Source organism: Rhamphochromis longiceps, linkage group LG6 (assembly GCF_057381845.1).
Source record: "Rhamphochromis longiceps isolate RC_006_pf linkage group LG6, R_longiceps_female_GT1.1, whole genome shotgun sequence".
NCBI lineage: Eukaryota > Metazoa > Chordata > Actinopteri > Cichliformes > Cichlidae > Rhamphochromis > Rhamphochromis longiceps.
The window spans coordinates 4,989,193-5,014,966 of NC_140562.1; the positions used below are offsets into that span (position 1 = coordinate 4,989,193).

The window sequence follows — 25,774 nt, forward strand, 5'->3', positions numbered from 1 at the left end:
CAGTTTTAAAATTAAAGTGACTGAAAGGTGAATAAATAACTGTAAGCGACTAAAAGTGAACAAAGTGTGTAGAGTGTAGAGTAGTTTATGTTTCTGGTGTGGGAAATGTTCTTATCGGCTGGAGTTAAAAAGCAGAGTGGCTTTGGGGACAAAGGTGGCGCTCCTCCTCTCAGTCCTGCAGGAAATGCAGCAGAGGCGTCGCCCAGAGGGGAGCCATTGAAATGCAGGGTGAAGAATGTGAGAGGGGTCGTTGATGATTTCGGCTGCCTGTCTGAGGGCCTGTTGGCTGAAAACCTGTCAGAGTCCTGACAGGACAATGATTTTAGAGCACACTGATGCAGTGTACTGCAGTCTGTTCCTGTATGAAGGCTGAGGGAGTGGAACCAGCAGGTGATGGAGAAGGTCATGATGCTTTCCAGGAAGGCATAGTAAAAAGTCATCATGATGGGGGTGCTGACTCCAAAGCAGTTGAGTTATAAGGAGGTGTAGCCGTTGGTGGCACCTCCTGAGAATCTCCTCTGTGTTGGCAGAGAATTTCAGGAGGTTGTCAAAGATGGTTCGCAGGTATTTGTACTCCTCAGCTACCTCCACTGGCTTCCCGTGGATGGTGGTGGTGACTGAGGCAGCCAGATCCCTCCCTCTGGTTGAAGAAAATAAGAACAACCCCAGGTTTCTCTTCAGCACAGTAGTCAGGCTGACAAACAGTCAGAGCACCGTTGAGCTAACCATCCCTTTAACGTTAACTAGGAATGACTTCATGAATTTCTACATTTATTTAGTCTTCATTCTTACATTGTGCTGTTCTTTATATTATGGCAAAGCTGTCAGTGTGATCAGGGTGAGAAATTATATAGCAGTAGGTGTGGCTCTAAACTGGTTGGTGTGACAGCCAGCCAGACTAGCCTTCCCACTCAACAGGCCTGCACAGAGACACACAGGCACACTCACTCATGTTTGACTAACCAGCCTTTGTTAGTGTCATAATCACATTTAGTAGCAGCCATATGACAGTAGAAATAGCAGCCAAGGAAGACAAGGCAATGTGGGAGTCTGTGAGTTTGAAAGCAACTAAAGATGAAAATAAATAGAAAATAAAGCTGTGTGTGTGTGTGTGTGTGTGTGTGTGTGTGTGTGTGTGTGTGTGTGTGTGTGTGTGTGTGAGAGAGAGAGAGAGTGTGAAGTTTCTCAGTAAAATCACCCATATGCTGAGGTCAGTCACACTATCGCTAGCTTTCCAGACACTTTTGACAAGTGTGTGTGAGAATGAGAGGGTTGGTGGGTGAATCATTAAATGTGAGGCTAGTTATCCATCTGCAATGAAAAGCATTGCTTCTTTGTATAATCTGAGTCAATTTTCCAAATTAAGTATGTTGAAGAGTTTCTTGCAACTGCAAACCTTTCTTCCCCTTTGGGCCACAGAAGTGTCAGTGTCAGGAAATAACTGTTATAGTAATTATGGTTAGTGTGTGTGCAGCCTCAGAATGGCCGACGCGTTTGCTTAATCTTTAAATTAATTACACCTGAAGAAAAAATGCACAGCTCATATATAATAAACACTTTACTTTCCAATTCCCTCTGCAGTGTATTTAATTATCTCTGTTAGCTCGGGCCCAATTGATGCACTACCATTGCAACAGAGCTGCTGACAAATCACGTAGCTCCAAATGACAGAATTCCTTCAGGTTTATGATGAGAGACGGACTCTTAGTGGTCACCAGGGCTGCATCTACAATAAGTCCATATCAGCACAAACGCTGTCCTAAACAGGGTGTTTTTTACATTTTCCTTTCACTCTGGGTCCATGTTAATAAGAACACATGTACACAACCAAACATCCAAAGCCATATAGATACATAGGAAAAAACAGGAAATGTAATGCCCTTATGAGATGCAGAGGAGAAAGGAAAATGAGAAAGATGAAAAAACGAAGGAGGAACTGCATGGGGCAGGAGACAGAAGGCTACTGGTAATGCCCTAATGATGTAGTGGCTGTCACAAGATTTGCTTCAGTGGCCAAATGATCCTGTAAGAACAGCACATTTATCGATCCAGCTATTAAATTGCTTCACATACTAATGATTCTGTGTGAAAGGGAGAGAGAGATGAGACAACAATATGAAATAAAAACAGGTGAAATCCTTTAAATGAAAGAAAACGAGGGGACCAAAGGTTCAAAGAGCCTGTATTTACAAAGCTGTGTGCACGGGAGATCTCTCTCTATTTAACCAAGACCCTCTAATACAAATCATATTTGAGTTTTGAGAATACCTCATGTTAGATTTAGTGAAGTTGCACTTAGGAATGTCCTTTGCAGTGATGGAAACATGATTCAGTGTGGGTGTGCTTGCAGTTCTGACATGTCTTTCCCTTAGTACTTCCATTACAGTGTGATAGCTATGAAACCATATCTGAACCTGATCTGTGTGATATTCGATATCAGTTCTCACCTTGAATGTTTTCAACAGCTTTCCACACCCCCCCCACCACACACACACACACACACACAAACATCTTTATGGTCAAAAATCACAGAGAAATCGTCACATTGTTTCTTTCACCAGCTTTTCCCTTTTGTTTTGCTGATACAGATTTTTTTTCATTTAAAAAGGTATTTTTGGTATATCAGTGTTGAGGTCTATAAGATTACATTACTCACTGCTTTTGTAAACAAAGTCATGTACTACATTACTTATTTACCTACAGTAAACGAAAGCTAATAAACTCTCGTAGCTCCACAAATCTGAAAGCCAAACTGGGGAAATCCAGCCCAAAGATAAGTTAATAAAAAAGTGGGCAGACGTGACCCACGTCTTCAGTGCAATCCCCGACTGCGCATCACTGCTTTTATTATCAATTAGAAATCAAGCTTTGGTGTTCTTGGCTGGGGTTGGCATCTACTCAGCTTTGGCTGGGATTCTTTCTACCAGCATCTTATTCTTACAGATGCTGGTGTCAGCAGCTCCACGTGTTCTGGCCTCGCTGCAGTTTGTCCTCTTCTGTTGTAGACCGCTCTACTTTATTTTCATTTCTTAAACTCTAACCCTGTTTAACTTCAGAATGTTTATGATGTCAGTGTTTTGAAAGAACGTAGTGGTGTCCCCACTATCATCACCTCCAACTCTAGCATAGGAGAGAGGAACAGAGAGTCAGTGACAGAGCACATGAAAGCCGCTGAAGCATCATGCAAACAACTGTTCACCTCAACACAATGCTGTAACTCATAAATGCTGCTTTTTTGGTTCTTTTAACAATGTTTGGAATTTAGGCTGTCAGCATAATAATGCAAGCAAAAGTCAGTTAAATCAGCTGTAGCTGCTATAAACGTGCTTTGCTTGTCTTAAACTCAACATCGATCTTATGATCAATAGGAAATCTGACTGTGCACCTTACTGAATATAATTTTACATAAGTTGTTATAATGATCAGATCAGCACATCCAGTGGAATAAGTGTGTATAACTGCAAAACTTCCTGATGAGTCTCCACTGAGATGAAAAATGAATGTTTTTTAAAGGCCACATGACGTTTGTTAAATTGCTGTTATAAATACATTAAAAGTGAAATATCATCACTTTCTATAATAACAGTTATGCAGACCCAATGCTGTTCAACAACATACTGCAGCACTGATGAGAGGTAAAACTTATCCTATTGTGTCTCATATCCTTTTGAAAATGCTTCTGATGTGAACAATAGTTGGTTAGAACAAAGATGATCATGCTCAGTGTGCTGCTTGTCATTTATAGTTTATGTCTTATATCATATTTCAAGCCGGACTTTGTTGTCTCTGGATGGGGCTCTCAGTCGGCCCTGTTCAGGGTTTTTTTTGGATTTTATGTGTAAGTTTTACTCTTTCATTTCTCCTGCGGAGACAATTTTTAATCAATGAGAAAATCAAAATAGAGCAAGAAATGTTCCAGTGGGGGACTACTGTTAATGAAAAGCAAAATATTTGGAATTCAGCATGTTGTTTCTGCATATAAGTGCTAAAGTAAAGTAGTTTAACCAACACGCGCAGAGTTAGCGTATGAGGTTTGTGCAGAACTGCAGTGAAAGCTTTTCTGTCACCACAAGTAAAAAGGCCATCATCTATCAGAACTCAAGGAAACTGAGAAACATTGCTGGAGAATTTATTAGGTTGAACATTCCCTCCATCTCCCTCTTTCCATTCCCCTCTGTCTATCTAACTCGCTAGTTCCTTCTCCCTCTGCACTTCTGGTAATGGATTCGGCCTAAATGGGTTCTGAGAAACACAAGTGAAGAGGGGGAAAGGATGGAGGAGGAGGAGGTGAGGCAAAGGGAAAGGAGACTTCAAAACTTGTTGCTTGTGATAGCGTTATAATTACTGTTACTGTAAAAGCACTGACACTACATCATCTGTCAGTTGTACAAATAACTCAGTCGTCAGTTGTTACTCTGGATAACTTCATACAATATTTAGTCTTACAATACTGCGATCACAACTGCATACACTGATGACAAAGAATGAAACAACAGCAATGACTGTATATTCTGTATATTTTGAAAGACAAAATAGGATAAAAGGAGCCAGAGCGGAGGAGGGTGTGCAGAGCAGTGGTGTATGGTTAATGATTTAATGTTAGCCACTCCATGGAATCAAGTCTTCTCCATGTTAGTGGCGCCAAAGTTAAACCCTCTAGTCAGTTAGTCTGTTATTCATTGATTTCTCTGGTCAGCACTAGATTGTTATTGAATATGACTGGCACCAGCATCTTGTGTGTCTGTGTGTGTGTCTGTGTGTGAAGGGTGTGCATCTCGAGAACTCGAGTACATTTCCGCTTCGGCTGAAAAACATATTTTTCTGTATGCATGTGATTCTCCACAGCCATCTGTGCGCGCGCGCACACACACACACACACACACACACACACACACACACACACACACACACACACACACACACACACACACACACCTTTGATAATCCAAGAGTGAAGGCAATAAGCCTAAAACACAGCAAGCGCATTCACTGCCACTTTAAAATGATCACAACGATACATTATTTATTCCTGAAGGCTGTTTAAATACACAACAGCATCTGCACACAAACAAAATCAACAGTAATATCTGTGTCTAAATACTGCATCGAGCATGAGAACACCGACTCTAACTGCATCCTGGTGAGTGTGCACGGGTAATCTTTCTAGTTACATATGCACTTTAGTTATTGCTGCTATCTGTCTTCTCCAGCAGTCAGATCTGATGTCTCCTGCTATAGCATCACACTATATGCTCTGTAATATATGATAATATATGTGTCTGCGATTCAACAAACTATTCCATATACACTACGTGTGAGTAAATAAGTCTTGAGCACACGGACGCAGCATTAGGACTACCTGATGTATAGTTTAATAAGCGCACAAAATAAATATTTTATGAAATACATATTCTAAACAGCACATTATCACAGCACTGCACAACACTACAGATTTACATTTCATCTGCTTTTCAGCTGGACAGTTTTGGAAACGTTCAGTCTAAAGCTCTGTTACACTTTCCACTGATTACTTGTTGCTAGGAGATTTTTACCTATTTTCCCCCCAATAGATTCACACTTCACACCTTGAAAGCAATGAGTCAGAAAGAAAGTAGCCAGTTTGCCAAATTGCTTATTTGTAAAGTAATAGCATTAGCACTTCTGCACTTCTTTATTAGGCTTTGTTCTGTGTAAAAATACAAACTAGCACAGATACTACGGCACTGCTTCACAAATCATTTAGATCCAATTTATTTAGAACTTTCTTTAAAAAGAAAAAGAACTCTAGAAACAGAATTGCTTCTGTGAGCGAGTCCCCGTTTAAAGTTTCATTTTACATAAAGGTGACAGGACTTTTACCTCATCCATTTGTGTTCAAGAAGTAACTATAATAATGATAACAAAGCAATCAGAATTTTTGGCAGGTTTCTTAAAATTTAAAAAGTGAGTCTCCTCCAAATGTCTTTTCTCTCTAAGACTGAGCAACACAATCAGCATTTTGGAGGCTTCATCTGTACCTTATGTTTTGGTCATTAGATGTCATTGCCATAGATGGGAGTGGGTAAATCAAGGCATCAACTAATGTTTGGAAAAGCAAAACAAAAACAAAAAGAAGTTTCACATACATACAGCAATTAAAATGACAGAAATAGATCAAATAAAGTCTGAAGTTTAAATATAGAGTCCACGGCCCACAGTCAAAGTCACCTTTTTTCTTCAGCCTGGCTCTACGTACAGCCAACACTGATCAGCACTCATCACCTCAGAGATCTAGATCTTATGCATGGTAGTAGCTCACTGAAAATGGAGGCAGCTGACTGTAGAGGGCTCCGAAAGTGGTCAGCAAATATTTAAATAAAACCCTAAATTTTATGAGGAGCTTTTGTAAGAAATCTCTGTCAGACGAGACCATTTATGGACCTGGTTAGAAGCCTCGCAGCAGCATTCTGGACCGTTTGCAGGCAATCCAGGGACAGTTTGCTTAGGCAGAGGAATAAGGAATTGCAATAATCGAGGCAGGATGAAAAAAGGTTCTATACATACTAGAGATGGCACGATACCACTTTTTTATGTCCGATACCGATACCGATATCATAAATTTGGATATCTGCCGATACCGATATGAATCCGATATAGTGTTTTTTAATCAACAAAGCTGTTTTTTAAATATCTTGCTGCATTTTGTATAAGTTCATACTCAAGTTTAAAACAACAACTACACTAAAGCTATTCTGTTATACCTGTATACAAAAAAAATGTTTCATAGTTCAGCAATACTGATCAATCTAATAAACTTAAACCTACACCATCCTCCCTATTCTGGTATTTTAAAGAGTACTTAGCATAAATATTAAGCAACCTAACTAATAGGGTTCCAACTCCCAGCAACAATAAAAATAAATAAATAAAAAATAGGGAACCACCCCTCACGCTCCACCTCATGATGCTTAATCGACGTAATCAACTTTAATTTGATGCAGGGGGAAAAAAATGCACAGAAATCAATTATTTTTCAAGAAATATTAAATAGATTCAACATCTTTCTTCAACAGAACTGCAGACTGCACAGATGGTACCTTCCCAAAGGAAAAAGTACTATAGCTTACTAGGGTATATTAGACTTAACAGTTACTATATACAGTAATGGACTTCTATACATTTTACATCAGATTAAAACTTTGGGTGTCAGATAATTATTTATTAAAAGCTCGACATTTTAAATGAGAATAAGAAAGAAAAGTATGTCTTTGTGCCCCCTTTTCCCTGTTAATGCCCTATCGGCCCCCTGGCTAAACTTTGCTAGATCCGCCCCTGCACAGTTACCAGCCGTCAGCTACGTAGAAAAAGATCCTCGAGTAGAAAGTAATATTAAATAAATTCTAACAACAGCTGATCAAGCTTAAACGTGCTGCTGTTGTTCAGCCGCTGGTTTCCTCTTTCTGGTGCAAAGTGAGCCAAAAACAAACAAGAGAGACGATCAGCTGATCATTGATCAGTTTCATGACTGGAGTAGCAGCAGGAGAGAGAGAGAGGCAGTCGCTCCATATATCGGTTGTTAAGCTTAATGTGGGAATGCTTTACAAACATTCAGAGATGAACTTACACACTTGCTTCTCTCTGGGATCACTTCCTCGGAGTTTGGCAGCGAGGCTCCAAACACACACAGCCGCTCTATCACGTGACCACACTGCTCCCACGTGCTACGGTTATGAGCCGAGTTACGTCGTGTTGCAAGTTTTGTGAGGTGCTTTTTTGATATTTAATGGATCGGATTACATTTCTTATTTCTCTCCGATATCCGATCCAGTAATTTACGTCAGTATCGGACCGATACCGATACGTAATATCGGATCGGTCCATCTCTAATACACAGCGATGGTAAAAGGAAAGTGTTGAAATCAGAAGCTGTGCGGCAGGCTGAGATGTTGAATAAAGGGAAGGTGTGAACACAGATAACTGGTGAAAGTTGGGCAGGTTGCTGTATGAGCGACTGTAAGGACACAACGGTTTGAAAACGGCACCTTTATTATGTTTCCTTTTCAACACGACTGACATGAACAGGGACATGAGTCCCATGTTGTGTACAGCCTCAATAATGAGTCATTTGTGCAAAATAATTATTATTGCCTTCTGAAAAACATCGGCTACTCTGAAGTAATGTTTTGAGCAGTTTATAAAGTATTCTTTATATCTTACTGTGTTTATGAGTTTGTGTTGCCCTTAAAGCTTAATGGGTGCTGCAGCTGTCTGTGAGTGTCTCTATAACAGTTTAGGTTACAGTGTTAAGCAGCTTAGAGATGCCAAATGGATTAAGTGTTTTGTTCATACATAGTAAAGTAATCTGGTTAGCAAAGATGATACATTCCTCCTCCTCCATCTGCCCACCCTCCTTTCTTTTTCCTCCATATTTCCACATTTCTTTCCTTTCATCCCTTTTCAGTTAAACACACACATACATCTGCAGAGAGCAGTCTTATAGAAAGTGGTCTGGAGAGGTCAGCTTATATATTTTATGCCCATCCATGATACAAAAAATTTCCATTTGCAGTAGGGTAGTGTCTTTTTTTTTTTTTAGCAGCTGCGGTGCTTCTGTGATTGTTTTTAATGCAACATTTTTTCTACTTATTCAAAATAAACATGAATTGTATAAGTTCAGTATGTCTGTGTATGTGAGAACAGCACCTGTAAGTATGTTCAGGATGAAAATCTTCCTTTTTCTGTCCCTGCAGCTCAGATCACCAAGTATCAAGTAGCTGGGCCCTCGTGGGTCCGGACACAATAAGTGTTTATATCTGCCAATGTGCGTGTGCATGTTTGCAAGTGTGTCCTTTGCCAGCCAGACAGCTCTGCTCTAATATTTTCTTGGGTAATATTACCGACAATCACTTTCCCTTTTGTGTCTTTATTCTCCACTTTCTGTGCTCCTGTTTTGAACTCTGAAATCTCGCCTCTCATCATTTTCTGTTTTTCTCACATCTTTGTTTTTTTTTCCATCTTACTACAACAAAGGTTGCAACAGAGCCAGAAGCCTTACTGTCCACACACACACACACACACACACACACACACACACACACACACACACACACACACACACACACACACACACACACACACACACACACACACACACACACAGTAACCTGCAACAGTATCAATGGATGTATTAAACCGCAGTGACACTAACTTTCCTCCTATACGAACCTTCTAAAGAGGGACAGAATTAAGCGTAACATGTTTTGTGATTGCAAATCCTTTAGGTTCAGACTTCATGTCTGTTGTTCTACACTAGAATTATGTTAAAGTTTCAACAATTTATTCACTCAACCAAATCAGTTCATTTTCTTTGGGTGAAATGACGTGATGAAAGTCCATCCCTTCATCTTGTTCGGCTTATCTGTTTCAGTGCCTTGGCTTTGGCTGAGCGTATCCTGTCACAGGGTGAAAGGCAGAGTACATCCTGTACAGGTCACCGAACCACTGCAGGACTAACACAAACAGACAGCTGCTCATGCTCACAGTCACACCTATGGCCACTTTAAACTCTCCAATTAACTTAAAGCCATGGATGTGTTGGAATGTGATGGGAAGTCAGAGTACCTGGAGAGTACACAACAAGGCCCCAGCCACCTCTTAGATTCAAACTCAGCACCTGTAAGGCAACAGTGCGAACTATTTCTTTAAAATAGTAATTAAAACATATCAAATACTTAAACTGAGATAATTATAAAAATCAGTTTGCAGCATGTCTCAGAAGCAACAGTTGCCTTTGAAAATTGAATAGATTCTCACCAGGCAGCCTTGACTTGCCAGATATACGTACATTTAACTGGCAGGGCTTTTTGGTTTTGCCCCCTGCTCGACCACCATGCGGGACACTTCCTGGGAGTGTGCACAATAATCTTGGATATCACTTTAAATGTCAGAGAACTAAGTTTCTCAAATCCATGTTTGTGCTGTTTTGTCTTAAACAACTTAATGGTTGCAATTAATAGATTTTTACATAAACCCCAAATATCAGAATTAGGTAAAGTAACATGTTTGGAAATTGTTATCAATGCTTTTATTTACAACTTATGATCCTTTACTAACAATAGCTGATAGTTTTAGATTGCTTTTTGTAATTACTGAAAGAGGTCTACTATTGCATTACATGAACAGATAAATGACTATCATTGACCAAACTGTGAAATAAAGTTCTATACGTTTATATACATTTCTGTCTAAATAGTGTAGCAGCTGGTGCTAGAACCATCTGTGCTCGTCTCTACTGAGACTGAAGAAGGCAAACATGTGCTGCATGACATTCAGCAGCCCAGGTTTGAGTCTGACCTGAGGCCCCTTGCTACACGCCTTCCCCTGCAATCTCTCCCTGCTTTTCTGTCGACTCTCCATTACGGCAGCATCCAATAAAAGGCAAAAGGCCCCAAAAGAGATTTTAAAAAGTAAAAGTGCAACTGGATTTCTTGTAGCATTTTAACAGTATAACGTTACTTTCAAGTTGGCCCACGAGGATGTCTAACCCATCAGCTACACAATAGTTGAATCAGAAAGACCGAGCTAACTGTTGTGACTTGTTGTTTCTAAGTGTGACAGAGATGAATAAGAACTGTTACTTGAGCACAAAGCAGGACATGATATCAAAAATGGAGCGAACAGTTGATCTCCTACCATTGTCGCTGTCCGATTTGTTCTCGTGCTCAGTGTCAGTTAGAGTCAGCACTGAGTTGGAGCGGCTCGACAGGCAGGAACTCCTCCCGGATGATTTACCCAGACCTCCGCGGCCCCACAGATGCATAGCATGCTCTGGGGACATGACTGCCTGACTATCAGTGTCTAGCTCCTGAGCTGTACCAACTGAGAAACCACGGTGGGGTGGAGGCATTTCAGGGCAGAAAGGCAGGCCGCGACGAGACGGTGGCTCACAGATCCCCAGCTGACGAAGACTGAAGTGTTGACCTGAAACAGATGGCCGTGTTCAAATCATTTAGAAATCATTAGATCATCGCAAATGACTATAGATCTAATACACAGAGATGGTGTGACTATGGCATAAAATATACACTATATTGCCAGTGTACACTCACCCATCCAAATCATTGAATTCAGGTGTTCCAATCACTTCCATGGCCACAGGTGTATAAATTTAAGCACCTAGGCATGCAGACTGCTTCTACAAACGATTGAGAAGAACAGTAACTCAGCCACAAAGTGGTAGGCCATGTTAAATCGCAGACCGGGGTGCTGGGTATGCAGAGGTCACCAACTTTCTGCAGAGTCAGTTGCTACAGACCTCCAAACCTGATGTGGCCTTCAGATTAATTCAGGAACAGTGTCTCTTTATTAATCTCTGTCTCTCTTCCACAGCATGTCTTCATCCTGTCTTCCTTCTCTCTCCCCAACCAATCACAGCAGATGGCCCCGCCCCTCCCTGAGCCTGGTTCTGTTGGAGGTTTCTTCCTGTTAAAAGGGAGTTTTTCCTTCCCACTGTCGCCAAAGTGCTTGCTCATAGGGGGTCATATGATTGTTGGGTTTTCTCTGTATGTGTTATTGTAGGGTCTACCTTACAATATAAAGCGCCTTGAGGCGACTTGTTGTGATTTGGTGCTGTATAAATAAAACTGAATTGAATAGAAAACTTCATCGAATTTGAGTTTATGACCAAGCAGCTGCAGTCAAGCCTCATATCACCAAGGACAACGCAAAGCATTGGATGAAGTGATCTAAAGCAGACTTCCAGTAGACTCGAGAGCAGTGGGGATCTGATCTCCGGGGTGACAAATCGTGTTTCTTTGTATGGCAATATGATGGCATCTGAGTTTGGCGACTGCCAGGAGAATGTTACTTCGCTGTCCAGTGTTATATTTGTTGGTGAGGGGATATGGTGTGGAGTTGTTTTTCAGAGCTGGGCTTGGCCCCTTAGTTCAACTAAAGCAAATCTTAATATTCAGCATAACAAGATACAATTTCAAGCTCCCAGCTATGTGGGAACAGTTTGGGGGTGGCCCCTTCCTCTTCCTACAGCACTGTGCACCAATGCACAAGGACAGAGTCCTGACCTCAACCTGACAAACACCTTCGGGATAAACTGGAAATATAGACTGAGATCCAGGGGCTCTCGGCCAACATCATTGTCAGATGTTGCAAATGGTCAAAAATTCCCCCAAACTCACTCCTAAACCTTGTGGAAACCCTTGATCTGAAGCTATTATAGCTGCAAAGGGTGGGCTGACATCACATTAAACCCTATGGATTAAGAACGGGATCTCACTCAAGTTCATATATGTGTGAAGGCAGACGAGTGATTAATTTTGGCAATACAGTGTATATACAGCAGGTGGAAGACAGCTATGGAAAAATAGTCAAACAAGTCTGTGAGGAATCTTTGACAAAGCAATTCTTATGAGACTGAATGAATAACTCAGAAGACAAACCAGACAAAAGGTGCCTCAAATCCAGTTAGACGTTGAGAATATAAGTGCTTTAAGTCTCATGTATGGTGGTGCAGCTCACAGTGACATGTACATGTTTAATATAATCAATATGAAGCTGTGCTTTAGTTTTGTACACAGTTTGTTCAGATGTAAATTAGAGAGTTAAAGATCAATTTTACTGCTAATTAAATGACAACCTTTACTCATTATTAGTGTTATTACAGTAAAAGCAGTAAGTGAAAAATAATAATAAATAATTATATGATAATAGTAAACATTATTGATTTTAACAGCTCAACAGCTTTTTAAACAGTGAATAGCATTAAAAAACATTTACCGTTTGTACCGACACTTTCCCAACTCACTGTAGTCAAATTTGGAAGGTTTCTAAATAACAAGCTAAGTATGTGTGCGGGAGGTGGAGTGGTCTAAAAAGAAGGACAGGAGCCTGATATAAAATAAAACAACGAGAATGTATTCAGGGCAGCCAATAACCCAGAATCATCTTGATGCACGCTCAATCATCCAGGTAAGAACATCTCCAAAAGCTGGTTCTGTTCATCTGGATATTTTCAGTGGGAGAAACGTTTCGTCATCTTCAGTCTCAGCTGACTGCAGGCTTCAATCTTATAAACAGGACATTTGCATGATGACTGAAACCAGCCCACTGAAGGAACAATGGGCTGGGAGCTCAGTTCCTTAGTCTTAATTATGCAAATTCTCATGACCATTGATCAGCAACCACTGATCAATACCCACTGATCAATGGCCATTCACAGATGGTACTCATGGCGAAAGTGACGAAACGTTTCTCCCACAAAACGCTACGTCCAGAATCAACTTTTGGAGAAACCCAGAATCATGTTTACGCTGAGTGTCTGATGATCCTAGCTTTCCTGTCAGAGCCTGAGCTTTAACAGGTAACAAAGGCAGTGACGAGCAATAACGTTTCTATGCTAGAATCACTGCAGTTGCCTTGAAGTCTGTTTGGGCTGGTTGTCATCTTGGTTTGTCAGGTGTGTGCTCATACATAAAAAAGGTTGCATGTATTTCCTCAGTAAGACAGGGATCTGTGTTGGTGTGTGAGTGTAGCCTCAGGTTTATTTATAACTGATGTGTTTCAGGGCATTTTACAGAATAACAAAGTAACGTACGTATTGTCGAAATTACTTTCTATGATGAGTAATTAAGTGAGGTACTGCATTACTTTTAAGAAAGGTAATGAGTAACATGTAATACATTACTTTTTCTCAATAATGACTGTAACATGGGAATAAAGTAGTCTAAGTAAAGTCTGCGTTTTTTTTCCCTCCTGTACTCTTGTTTAAAAATCTGCTATAATTTAAAAATAGATACAATACAACAGAATGAAGACGCTAAATAGTAAGTAAAAGTAAATAAATAAAATTCAATTTTCTATTTCAAATGCTGTTTCTTTGATATCTGTATTTCATATGATTTAATTACATTTAATTGGAAATGAGGAGTAACTGGAATTGAGCTCAAATCATTTTCAAATAACAGGATAATCCTTAAAAACATATTTAAAATCTAAGTGTGTGCTTCATTTTCAATCAGCAGATATAAAACCATTCTATGATTAACAGCACAGCAAGAGAGAAGCCGTGGTGCTGTTCAAATTCATGTGACATGAATTCATCCTCTCCACTTTAAATAGCTGCAAATATACAGGTGATAGGATAACTGACTAATTTTCTATTATATGTTCAATAACGTATACTGTTGTAAGTGGACTTGGAGAAAAATGGGTTTAGTCTTTTGTTGATTTTTATTCATTTTACTGTGTGATTTTTCTCTTTTCTCACTTTTTCACTTTCATTGGGCGATTATAGCCTTCAGACTTATTATCATATGCTTCCATCCTCTTTCTGGACTCCTGTCATATATACTTTTAATGTTAGGTTATGCAGATTTTATGCATACAATTCTAGGTTGTTTAAATTTCATTTATATGTACTTTAATGTCTCTACATTGTAATCATATTTTTAAAGAAAGACAATTCATATTTCTAAAGTAACTGATGGAAATATCTTTTTTACAGTAGTTTTGTTGGTCTTAGTGCACACATACAAATAGATGGGGATAGCATTGCTGTCTGTGCACTTTTGTAGACTCTCACCTTGTCTGTTAAAATCATCCTTTTCATGGTGAACCATGTCCTTGTGTCCCTTGGTTGTTCCGTACAGTAACCTGTCAAAAGCCAAGGGCAAAAAGGATAAAGGAAGGTGCTGCACACACGCTGTAGACTTTTGATGATCCATGTTCGGAACTATACAACTACCACATCATCATTATACCATCATCAAAAATACAGGAAACAAACTACACTCTGCTTTTTTATGAATGTTATGTAACTAAATGTATCAAAGTGAAAAACAGACAAAGTGCAAATTCTTATGATGAAAAAACTGATACTAGTAAATAGGGCTGGGCGATATGGCCTAAAATCCATATCGTGATATAATTTGAAGCACGTGCGGTAACGATATATATCTCGATATATTCTTTTCTTCTGTATAATGTATTTTCCACACTATAAGGACTTGAAATCCTTTGATTTTCTCAAAAATCGAGAGTGTGCCTCATGTATGAATTCTGGTTGTGCTTACTGACCTCGAACCAATTTTGGCTGCAGAAATCTGTTAAAAATGTTTTAGTACAACTTTGGTAAGCCGCACTGCTTGATGGATTGTCAGAGCATTACGGCTGCCGTAGTGAGGAGCTTCACGGAGTAATCTGGGTCCAAAACTCCGTCAGCTTCAGGTCCCAAAGTCAAAGGAACACTGAGAGTTAAAAACAGTCTAAAGTCTTTCATCTTTAATAAAATCATCAGCGTTGCTGCTTTACCAGGTGTAACAATTAAGTTTAACATCCAGGCATCCATGAAAACAGAATTTAAATTTAACGGAGTTACAAGTTAACAGGAAGTTAGCTCGCTAGTTTCCACCTAAACATGATATAGCATGTCCTGACTGAGAGATTTTTGAAACTAATTCAAACGTACAGCTCTGCTATCACTTCCAACATAAATGAAGACAGAAAACTAAACAGCAGTGGCGTTTGCAGGGTTACTGAAGTTGGGCTAGCTGGTATATAATGTTGTGCTACGTGATTGCTAGCGACACAGCTATGTTAGCATAACATTAGCACAGTGAAGCTGGAGGATGAACGCCAACTTTTCTTCCACTCGATAAAAGTTAACGTGAGGGATTCTGGTGGTCAGGGACAAATGCAATCGCATAGCAGGATGCTGTACACGGGCCAACCTTCAGTCAGGAGAACAACTGAGATTATTCATCCACAATACGAGGTTAGTTATTAATATACTGCAACAACATGGGAACAGAGTAGCTGCGAGAGAATTCAACATTAATGAATCGATGTTACGGAAGTGGAGGAAGCACAGTTTTTGGCTTTCCCCATATTTCAAGAGTGCTTCATCTCTTTGCTGTGACTGTTGCCCGTCATAATTTACAGATGATAATGGTTTTAGCCGCTGCGATGCTTTCAACCAAAACAGGCGCAGCTTGATGACATTATCAACATGCGCTATCGCGATAGAGCGGTATAATCAAAATCTCTATCGTTGGCCAAATTTATATCGTTTCTATCGTATATCGTTTATATCGCCCACCCCTACTAGTAAATTAACCTACATATATTTACTGGAATTATACAAAACAGCATTAAGTAATGATTACTGTAAGATGATTAAATAAATGTCTATACTAAGAACATTGTATTTGAATGTCTTTATGCATGCTGAGTCATCGCGGTAAGAAAATCCCAGAAAGTTGATTCTGTTCATGTGGACAGTGAGACACGTTTCACAACTACAACCACAATTTACTGGTCACGTTAACTTGGTGGACAAATACATTAATTTCACTAGAAGAATATGAAAAATGACAGGCTAGCCTTCTTAGACTGAGATTTCCTTGAGTAATGGGGGACATTTAAAGTCGATGTGCACCGTAAACAACATCCGAGATCTCAGGAGAGCACAGTCCCACGAACAGCTAAGATACTGCGAGGGCCCTCAAGCTCCCAGGCCTCTGGTAGAGGACCTGAGCTTGAAGGACAGACGGGAGGGGTGAGAGGGGAATTTTTTTAATAATATAGTCTCATCATCCACTGGACACAAATATCATCAAAATGACCCAACACAGAGCGAACACCATCACCACAGACACAATGGCTAGGGAAGAAGAAGAGCATCATATCAAAAAAGGCCCTGACTCCCTCTGTGACCATTCATCGATGGTCAAGGCTGACCTCATGGCCCGTTCTTGTCAGTGGTGCTAGTTTCGGTCATAATGCAAATGTTCTGCTTATAAGGTTGGGAAAAGCGGCAGCTGGCCAAGACTGAGGAAGGTCTACGTCAACCTAAGTCTTTTTAAGTAGAGATAAACTTTGCTTATAAATTCCCATATATGTAGGTTTATTCAATAGAGTATAATTAATACGGTAGATTTTCAGCCAGCTGTTTACAAAGGTGAATTACACAGAGGAAAAAATAGAGATACTCACATACAGAAAAGAAATTCTAATCACGGCAGTTTGTGTTTTTGACATTTTTGACACAGTTCTGATATTGCTCAACAAAACAGAAGATAATATGCGTGTCATCTATTTTCTAACCTGGTCTGGTCTTGGTGCTGGTCAAAAGCCTTTAGTGTTTCACTGGAGGAATAGGACTTCTGGGTGGGGACCCGGAGTCCCTGGGAACCAATAGCACAGCCTTCACTGTCCCCTGATAAACATAAAATAGACAGATTAAAAAGTCTTTATGTAGATGCAGCTCAAGCCATAATCCATCACTATGTACAGTTAAAGTAGAGCATCAAAATCAACTCTGAACGAGAAGGGTGCAAATGTCTGCCAGGCCCAACACACTTTTCAGTTTTACTTGCTTAAAATGTTGGTAGTTTAACCTCCTAAGACCTGAACTCTTCCACGGCAGCATTTTTAAGTTCTCTTTGGTATTTGGGCTGATTGGGACCCGATGAATGTAAAAATAAAGAATTACCAGATGGTTTGTTTTTTTTTTACCTAATTTTTGTTTCTAAGAAAAATGAGAGCCACATATGAGGATATTTATTTAAAATTTCAATAGAACAGTAGCAGTATAATGTCCTCGTGAGTGGATATCGGGCCTTTGTAGTGCTAAATTGAGTATTTGGTCTAAATAACCCAAAATGTGATGTCCACATATGTGGACACCAGGTCCAGGAGGTTAATTTACAACAGCAAATATTTTGACTTCCAACAAATAATTTCATTGAGGAAGGATACAATAATATAATCAATAACCATCAATGAGACACTTTCATTTTTATCAGCACAAGTTACAAACAGTGCCAACTAAGGTGCTGAAAACGAATGCTCAATGGCTTGAAGATGAGCTGTGAAGCTGTAGTTTACTTGCTTTACTAATTACTTCCGTCTCCTCATGTCCTACACAGAGAACTTCTGCTGTTTTCTACCTACATGTCCCTAGGCTTTAAATACACACTGCAAGGGCTAATGAGAAATGACACAGAACTAAAGAACTAAACCAACCTTGACTAAAAGAGGGTAACCAGATAGGTAAATAGGTTAAGCACAATACACAAGTGATAACAAAATAAAACAAGAAGTGAGATGCAAAAACTAGCAGATAAACACCGGCAGAACTGAGCTAAGTATAGGGGAATTCCCAGAGACAGGAATGCTGTGAAAAAACTGAGGGAATAAACACCAAGGCAAACCTTTAAACAATAAGCAACCTAAGAATTAAACCTAAGTTATTAAGTGATTCTTGGCATAAACTGAACTGAACTGTTGATATTATTTTATGTTACACGTTTATGTTAAACTATTATAACATAATAGCTTCAAAGAAAATTTCAGGATTACTGACAGTAGTAGTAAGCTCTCCACCAATCATTTCATCGTAATTTAGCTTCTTCTTTAATCGAAAAAAGACACAAAACAAATAATGAAACCAGGTTGCATTTACTGGATTTACTGAGGAGGGTAAGTCACTGCAGACTACGTGATTTTTATGTTGTGTCTGTTCCATTAATAACTAACAGAAAGAAGTTTTGGTCTCAAAACGCTTAGAAAGCATCAACTTATAAAATTAAATTAAAAAAAAGAATAAAATGTCCTTGATAACAACTACATTAAAATAGCTTCTCTTTTTATTGAATAAATCCAATCATATTATAATATAAACAAAATTATTCACACATACGAGGGACAGAAAAGTGTACGGTCAAATCAAATAATAATTTTGAATGTTTAATATCCAAAATCAAACATTGCGGTATGTTTAAGAAACATGCAGATGGATAAGATAAACTCAAGGAAGACAAAATCATCACCACACGAAGCCACTCCTGACATACCTTTGACTTCTCAGGAGTAAAAAATGAGGTGATATACACAAACCAAAGACAGAGCCAGGCCAAAATTTAGTTGTAACAAAATGTAACAGCTCATCTAAAAAACAGGAAACTGACAGGAGTTTGCTATTTGGCTTTTGAATACTCTTGTGGTAGTACAATGTAGTAATAAAATATTTATATACTGTGAGGACCAATATCTTAATAATAATGAATAAGAATGGTGGTATATGTAGATTACATTGTAAGGGTTGCAGACGATTGTCTAGCTCTACAGCACATGGACATCAACGCAACCTGTGTATGCACAGAAATCATTTGACAAACAATCTCTATGATAATCTACTGAGGAGGCCTCACAATCTTGCTGCAATGCTTTCCTGATCCTGTTACCCAGTCATGATTTAAAAAGAATCTCAGCTGTTTTTATGTTTAGTGTTTAATTCATTTACTGATTGTTGTTTTAATATAATTAAATTATAATTGAGAATGGAATTATAGATGGCATTAAAGAAAACCTAAGAACCTAAGCCTTCACAGTCACAGGAAGCATGCAATATATAAATTCCCCTCTCGTCCCTGCGGGCAGTCTATCCTTCAAGTTTGGGTCTTCTACCGGAGGGCTGGGAATCTGAGGGTCCTGCGTAGTATCTTTGCTGTTCCTACACTGTAAAATGTAATATTGTGTTTAATTAAAAATATTAAGTAGGCAGAACTCAGTTTTTTATCAATTTGTTATTAGAACTCAATTTAAGTAACTTACCAGTACTTGTTATGCAAAAATGCTGATCAACTCAATTTATTTGAGTTTTCTTAACTTAGAAAAGCTAAGTAAGCTGGAAATGTTGCTTCTCAGGGCGGAAGGATGAAACGATGTGGTTTGAAAACACTACCGTCCTCCTCCCTCTCGGATCAGTCCGCATGTTCATGGTGCATTTGTTATGGAATATGTTGAGCAAACCTGGAGAAGCGTCAGCTCAAGAGATTATTGTCATTGCTGTGGATCTTTACCTGATACACTGACTTGGTGAGTAAATGTTTACTCTTATTCAAACTGATTTTGTGGCTTCTCTTAGTTTAGCACCAGGTTTATAATCTTGCTAGCTAGTTAGTGTTAGCCTAGCGTTGCTGCTGCCGCTGGGATCATGTTACTTAAAAATTAACACCACAGCCTTAAAAACCTTATAAAATATGTCTGTGAAATTTTCTGTTGATTGTTTGAAATAAAAAAGTGAGATAAGAGCCCAGACAAAATTCTTCGGGAGGTGCAGCCGTTAGGGGTGGGGTGTGGTGTGGGGGGTATTTTCAATCCATAGCCATAACTAACTAACTAATTATTTATATCATGTTTAACCTGAGTAGCAAAAGACCGCAGGGGGGTTGAAAATAATACGCCAGCAGTTAGCTGTGCTCGCGGACTCTATTGAGCCTTGACCTCCCGGTCAGCTATCGCGCTGGTGGATAACAGAGCTCTCCGAAAACATGGAAGCACTTTTGCAAATATGTGATATTTTGATAAATTAAGTAGATATTTGAGCATTACACAGCTACATTCTCGCCTGAAAATATCTTAAAAGTTTATTTGGTGACCCAGAAAGGGTAGTCTGGGGAAACGGAGGCCGTGGTTGTCGGAGCCTGTCTATGTGTACTTGTGTGTACTTGTGGTCTCGTGGACTTGTGATACGTTGGACAACAAGTACTGTTCCAGTTCAAAGTACACATGAAGCTGGGAACGCGAAAATTTCCGGGATGTGTTTTTGCTCCTCTCGTTTTATCGAGCATGTATCCTGACTTGTGTGGACTTCGAGGGACGTGGTACAGCTAAATATCCCAGAATGCAATTGTCCAAAACTCAAACGCGGCAATGGCGGAGGAGCGCAGCTAAAAAAACTTTAAATATTACATTTCCCGGGTCACAAAATAAACTTTTAAGATATTTTCAGGCAAGAATGTAGCTGTGTAAAGTTCAAGTATCTGCTCGATTTATCAAGACATCACATATTTGCAAAAATGCTCCAACGTTTTTGAAGACGTCTATTTTTTTAATGCTTTGTGGCAGCTTTTGAACATCTGTGGCATCTATTAATGTCAAATCTAGACTTTCTTTAACAACATAAGCAAACTGCTTTTATATTTAACCACTTTTCTGTTTAATTACAATTTAAATAATAATATTAACAATAGTATTTGTTTTGTTAAAACGTGCTTAAAAACAAGTTTTGTTGTGAAAGCTATAATCCAGATTAGTGGCCTGTTAAATGGTTGAAGTCTAGGTTGGCTTTATAACTGAGAATAAAGTATTGTTGTCCTTCTAAAGAATTAAGTTAAATTACACAGTTGAATCATAAGAAACATTATGTTACATATAAACCCTGCCATATGTTAGATCTGGTCATATTGCTTATAAGAAACTTTATATACTGGAGGTTAGCTTTGAACAAGCATGTAATGATTATATTTAAATTCGGGGGTCTTTTTTTAAACACACTAAACTGACAGTGCCAATACCACACATTCAGACACAGTAGTAGATGCTGTTTTTATTACTATATGTGTTCATCTAATTTGGTTGTATGGGGTCTACATTGACCCTCTGTGTTGTAAGTTATTATGATTGCACAGCCATTAAGGATCAAATCAGCTTCTGTGTTTTCTCCCTCTGCTTGCTTCTTACTGTCTTTGAGGCTCGGGACCAGCACTCCTGCTGCTGGACAGAAAGACATCAGTAAGTATTTTGGTTTTCCAATATATTAGCAACTGTCAGTGACATTTATATTAATCAGGCTGAACTTTAATCATACTTTAGATCAGCCTGTTTCACTTATTGTTTTATTTGTGCTTTGGTTTGGGGAAGTTGTTTCTGTACTGATCTTTTCCTGTCTTCTGTTATTAGACTTGAGATATGACTGCACTATGCTGTTGCTGGTGACTCCAGTTAATTTTAAATATGTTTATATTGTCTATCCTGTAAAATAGTCAGATGTCTATTCATATTAATGTACAGAATTCACCATATATATATATATATATATATATATAAACACCCAGCACGCCCCTGCGGGCGGTTTATCCTTCAAGCTCGGGTCCTCTACCAGAGGCCTGGGAGCTTGAGGGTCCTGCGCAGTATCTTAGCTGTTCCCAGGACTGCGCTCTTCTGGACAGAGATCTCCGATGTTATTCCCGGGATCTGCTGGAGCCACTCGCCTAGCTTGGGAGTCACCGCACCTAGTGCTCCGATTACCACGGGGACCACCGTTACCTTCAGCCTCCACATCCTCTCCAGCTCTTCTCTGAGCCCTTGGTATTTCTCCAGCTTCTCGTGTTCCTTCTTCCTGATATTGCTGTCATTCGGAACCGCTACATCGATCACTACGGCCGTCTTCTTCTGTTTGTCTACCACCACTATGTCCGGTTGGTTAGCCACCACCATTTTGTCCGTCTGTATCTGGAAGTCCCACAGGATCTTAGCTCGGTCATTCTCCACCACCCTTGGGGGCATCTCCCATTTTGACCTCGGGACTTCCAGGTTATACTCGGCACAGATGTTCCTGTACACTATGCCGGCCACTTGGTTATGGCGTTCCATGTATGCCTTGCCTGCTAGCATCTTGCACCCTGCTGTTATGTGCTGGATTGTCTCTGGGGCATCTTTACACAGCCTGCACCTGGGGTCTTGCCTGGTGTGATAGACCCCAGCCTCTATGGATCTTGTGCTCAGAGCTTGTTCTTGTGCTGCCATGATTAGTGCCTCTGTGCTGTCTTTCAGTCCAGCTTTGTCCAGCCACTGGTAGGATTTCTGGATATCAGCCACCTCCTCTATCTGCCGGTGGTACATACCGTGCAGGGGCCTGTCCTTCCATGATGGTTCCTCGTCTCCCTCCTCTTTCTTGGGTTTCTGCTGCCTGAGGTATTCACTGAGCACTCGGTCAGTTGGGGCCATCTTCCCAATGTATTCTTGGATGTTCCTTGTCTCATCCTGGACTGTGGTGCTGACACTCACCAGTCCCCGGCCCCCTTCCTTCCGCTTAGCGTACAGCCTCAGGGTGCTGGACTTGGGGTGAAACCCTCCATGCATGGTCAGGAGCTTTCTTGTCTTTATGTCAGTGGCTTCTATCTCCTCCTTTGGCCAGCCTATTACCCCAGCAGGGTACCTGATCACGGGCAGGGCGTATGTGTTGATGGCCCGGATCTTGTTCTTACCATTCAGCTGACTCCTCAGGACTTGCCTGACCCTCTGCAGGTACTTGGTGGTTGCAGCCTTTCTAGCGGCCTCTTCATGGTTCCCATTTGCCTGCGGGATCCCCAGGTACTTGTAACTGTCCTCTATGTCTGCAATGTTGCCTTCTGGTAGTTCAATCCCCTCAGTTCTGACTACCTTCCCTCTCTTTGTTACCATCCGACTACACTTCTCCAGTCCGAACGACATTCCAATGTCATTGCTGTATAGCCTGGTAGTGTGGATCAGTGAATCGATGTCTCGTTCACTCTTGGCATACAGCTTGATGTCATCCATGTACAGGAGGTGGCTGACAACTGCTCCGTTCCGTAGTCGGTATCCGTAGCCAGTCTTGTTAATGATCTCACTGAGGGGGTTCAGGCCTATGCAGAACAGCAGTGGGGACAGAGCATCTCCTTGGTAGATCCCGCACTTGATGGTAACTTGTGCTATGGGCTTGGAGTTGGCCTCTAGTGTTGTACGCCACATCCCCATTGAGTTCCTGATGAAGGCTCTTAGGGTCCCATTGATCTTGTACAATTCTAGGCATTCCAGTATCCAGCTGTGGGGCATTGAGTCATAGGCCTTCTTGTAATCAATCCAGGCAGTGCACAGGTTGGTCAGTCTGGTCTTGCAGTCTCGGCTGATTGTTCTGTCTACCAGTAGCTGGTGTTTTGCGCCTCTGGTATTCTTGCCAATTCCTTTCTGTGTCCCGCTCATGTATTGACCCATGTGCCTGTTCATCTTAGCCGATATGATGCCTGACAGGAGCTTCCATGTAGTACTGAGGCAGGTTATTGGTCGGTAGTTGGAGGGGACCGGTCCCTTCTTGGGGTCCTTGGGGATCAGGACCGTCCGGCCTTCAGTTAGCCATTCCGGGTGTCTCTCGTTAACTAGCAGCTGGTTCATTTGTGCTGCCAGACGCTCGTGGAGTGCAGTCAGCTTCTTCAGCCAGTAGGCGTGAACCATGTCGGGCCCTGGTGCTGTCCAACTCTTCATACTGGAGACCCTTTCTTGGATATCTGCCACTGTGATGGTTACTGGACCCTGTTCAGGGAGGTCGCTGTGGTCTGCCCTCAGATCCACTAGCCACTGAGCATTGCCGTTATGGGTTGCATCCTTCTCCCATATGCTCTTCCAGTATTGCTCCGTCTCCAGCCTTGGTGGTGCTGTTCTCTTATTGTTCCCTTGCCACTGAGAGTACACCTTTGCTGGTTCTGTGGAGAACAGCTGGTTTATTCTCCTGCCTTCTATCTCTCTGGTGTACCTCCTCAAGCGGCTGGCCAAGGCTGTGAGTCTTTGCTTGGCAGTTTCCAAGGCCTCAGGTATGGACAGCTTGCTGTATTTCTTAGGCACCTTATTCGTCGCACCTTTCTGCAACTCCGTTAGTTGGCTAACCTCCCTCCGTGCTACTTTGATCTTGCCCTCTAGCCTCCTTCTCCATGGAGGGTACTGCCCCTTGTGGCTGTTCAACTTGTAGCCAAGCATCTCACTGCATCCAAGCATATATATATATATATATATAATGTTTTTCCTCTACACCCCCCGCCCCCCCCGAATTTTTTTGCACATGTCGAGGAGCGTGTCAGGCTACATTTCACTGTGTGTTATACTTGTATAACTATGCATGTGACAAATAAAGAACCTTGAACCTTGAAGCTTAATTCTACAAGACATGCTGTGTAAGTAAACGAACAACAACAGTTTGTCTGCATTTCTTGAAAGATCACATCTCCCAAACTTAGTTTAGAGGGTCTACACTGTATATAGTGAAGTCTGCAAGTTTTCTAACAGCAAAATTTGTTTTGTGCCCAAATCATTTTGCACATCTTAGAATGAAAGTTATTGGCCATGTTTGCATAGCCCTTTTTAAAATGATGCTTTCATGACATTATTGTGTGTTGGGTGGCGGTCACGGCTATCCAGACTGACAGTGGGACATTGAATGTCACCTCTCCGGTGGGGAGGGAGCCTGAGATTGTCTAAATTTGAGTTTGTTTTATACCAAATGCAGAAAAAAATGTTTTAAGAAAGCAATTAAGTTCATGTTCCAAAAAATATGATTGTTTGCTTGCAGGACACCAGGAGAGATGAGTCCTCCGTCACAGATGGTGTGGTCAGTGAAGATGGTCGCCTGCAGGTTCAAGCTCATTGCATCTCCAACCCACATCCACTGCCACTGTACTTAAGGGAAGTTAAAGACTTTCTTCTGCACCTACATTTGGATCACCTCGATCCATGACAGTCATTCAGGCAGTAATGCCTGGACTGGAAACATGCATCCTTAAAATAATACAACATTCCAGCTCATGTGTTGGAATGAAAAACAAATGTGTTGTTTAAATCAGAGACTGCACTTGTGACAGAACTACAAATATTTTATTTCGGTTATATAAGTAATGTAAGTACAAAACAAACTTGTGGTAGGCCTAAACTTATTTTCAGAATAATTACATCTGAGACTTTGTTTCATTGTAAGATTATAACAGTGATGGCAATATAATTGCTTGTTGTTCAGCCAAACAGTGTCCAGTATGTTGGCTCTTATACTTTGTTGTGTTTGAAAATAAAAGTTGGGCTGATTTTAACGTCATTACAAAAAGTGTTGTTAATTATTTTTAATCATATTCAGGTTACTACAAATAGTTTTTTCATTCAGTTGAACTTGAAATGTTTGTCAGTAGGTAAACAATTAGTTCTGTACAGTCAGAAA

The 25,774-nt window shown here is 40.4% G+C and overlaps 1 protein-coding gene and 1 long non-coding RNA gene across 2 annotated transcripts in view; one reads left to right on the forward strand and one right to left on the reverse strand.

The window, feature by feature from the left end:
* Positions 1 to 169: 169 nt before the first annotated feature.
* Positions 170 to 25,774, reverse strand: part of LOC146667318 (teneurin-3-like) — a 29,855-nt gene continuing 4,250 nt past the window's right edge. The window contains exons 2-6 of the mRNA XM_085408325.1: positions 17,098 to 17,209; positions 14,576 to 14,646; positions 10,617 to 10,959; positions 503 to 640; positions 170 to 305 (exon numbers count right to left, since the gene is read on the reverse strand). Of these exons, the coding sequence (XP_085264451.1) occupies positions 170 to 305; positions 503 to 640; positions 10,617 to 10,959; positions 14,576 to 14,646; positions 17,098 to 17,209 (800 nt within the window). The remainder of the gene's footprint in view (positions 306 to 502; positions 641 to 10,616; positions 10,960 to 14,575; positions 14,647 to 17,097; positions 17,210 to 25,774) is intronic.
* Positions 19,739 to 25,335, forward strand: LOC146667319 (uncharacterized). The gene is made up of 4 exons (XR_014912038.1): positions 19,739 to 19,872; positions 21,530 to 21,574; positions 21,739 to 21,794; positions 25,139 to 25,335. It is a non-coding gene; the product is annotated as an uncharacterized LOC146667319 (long non-coding RNA).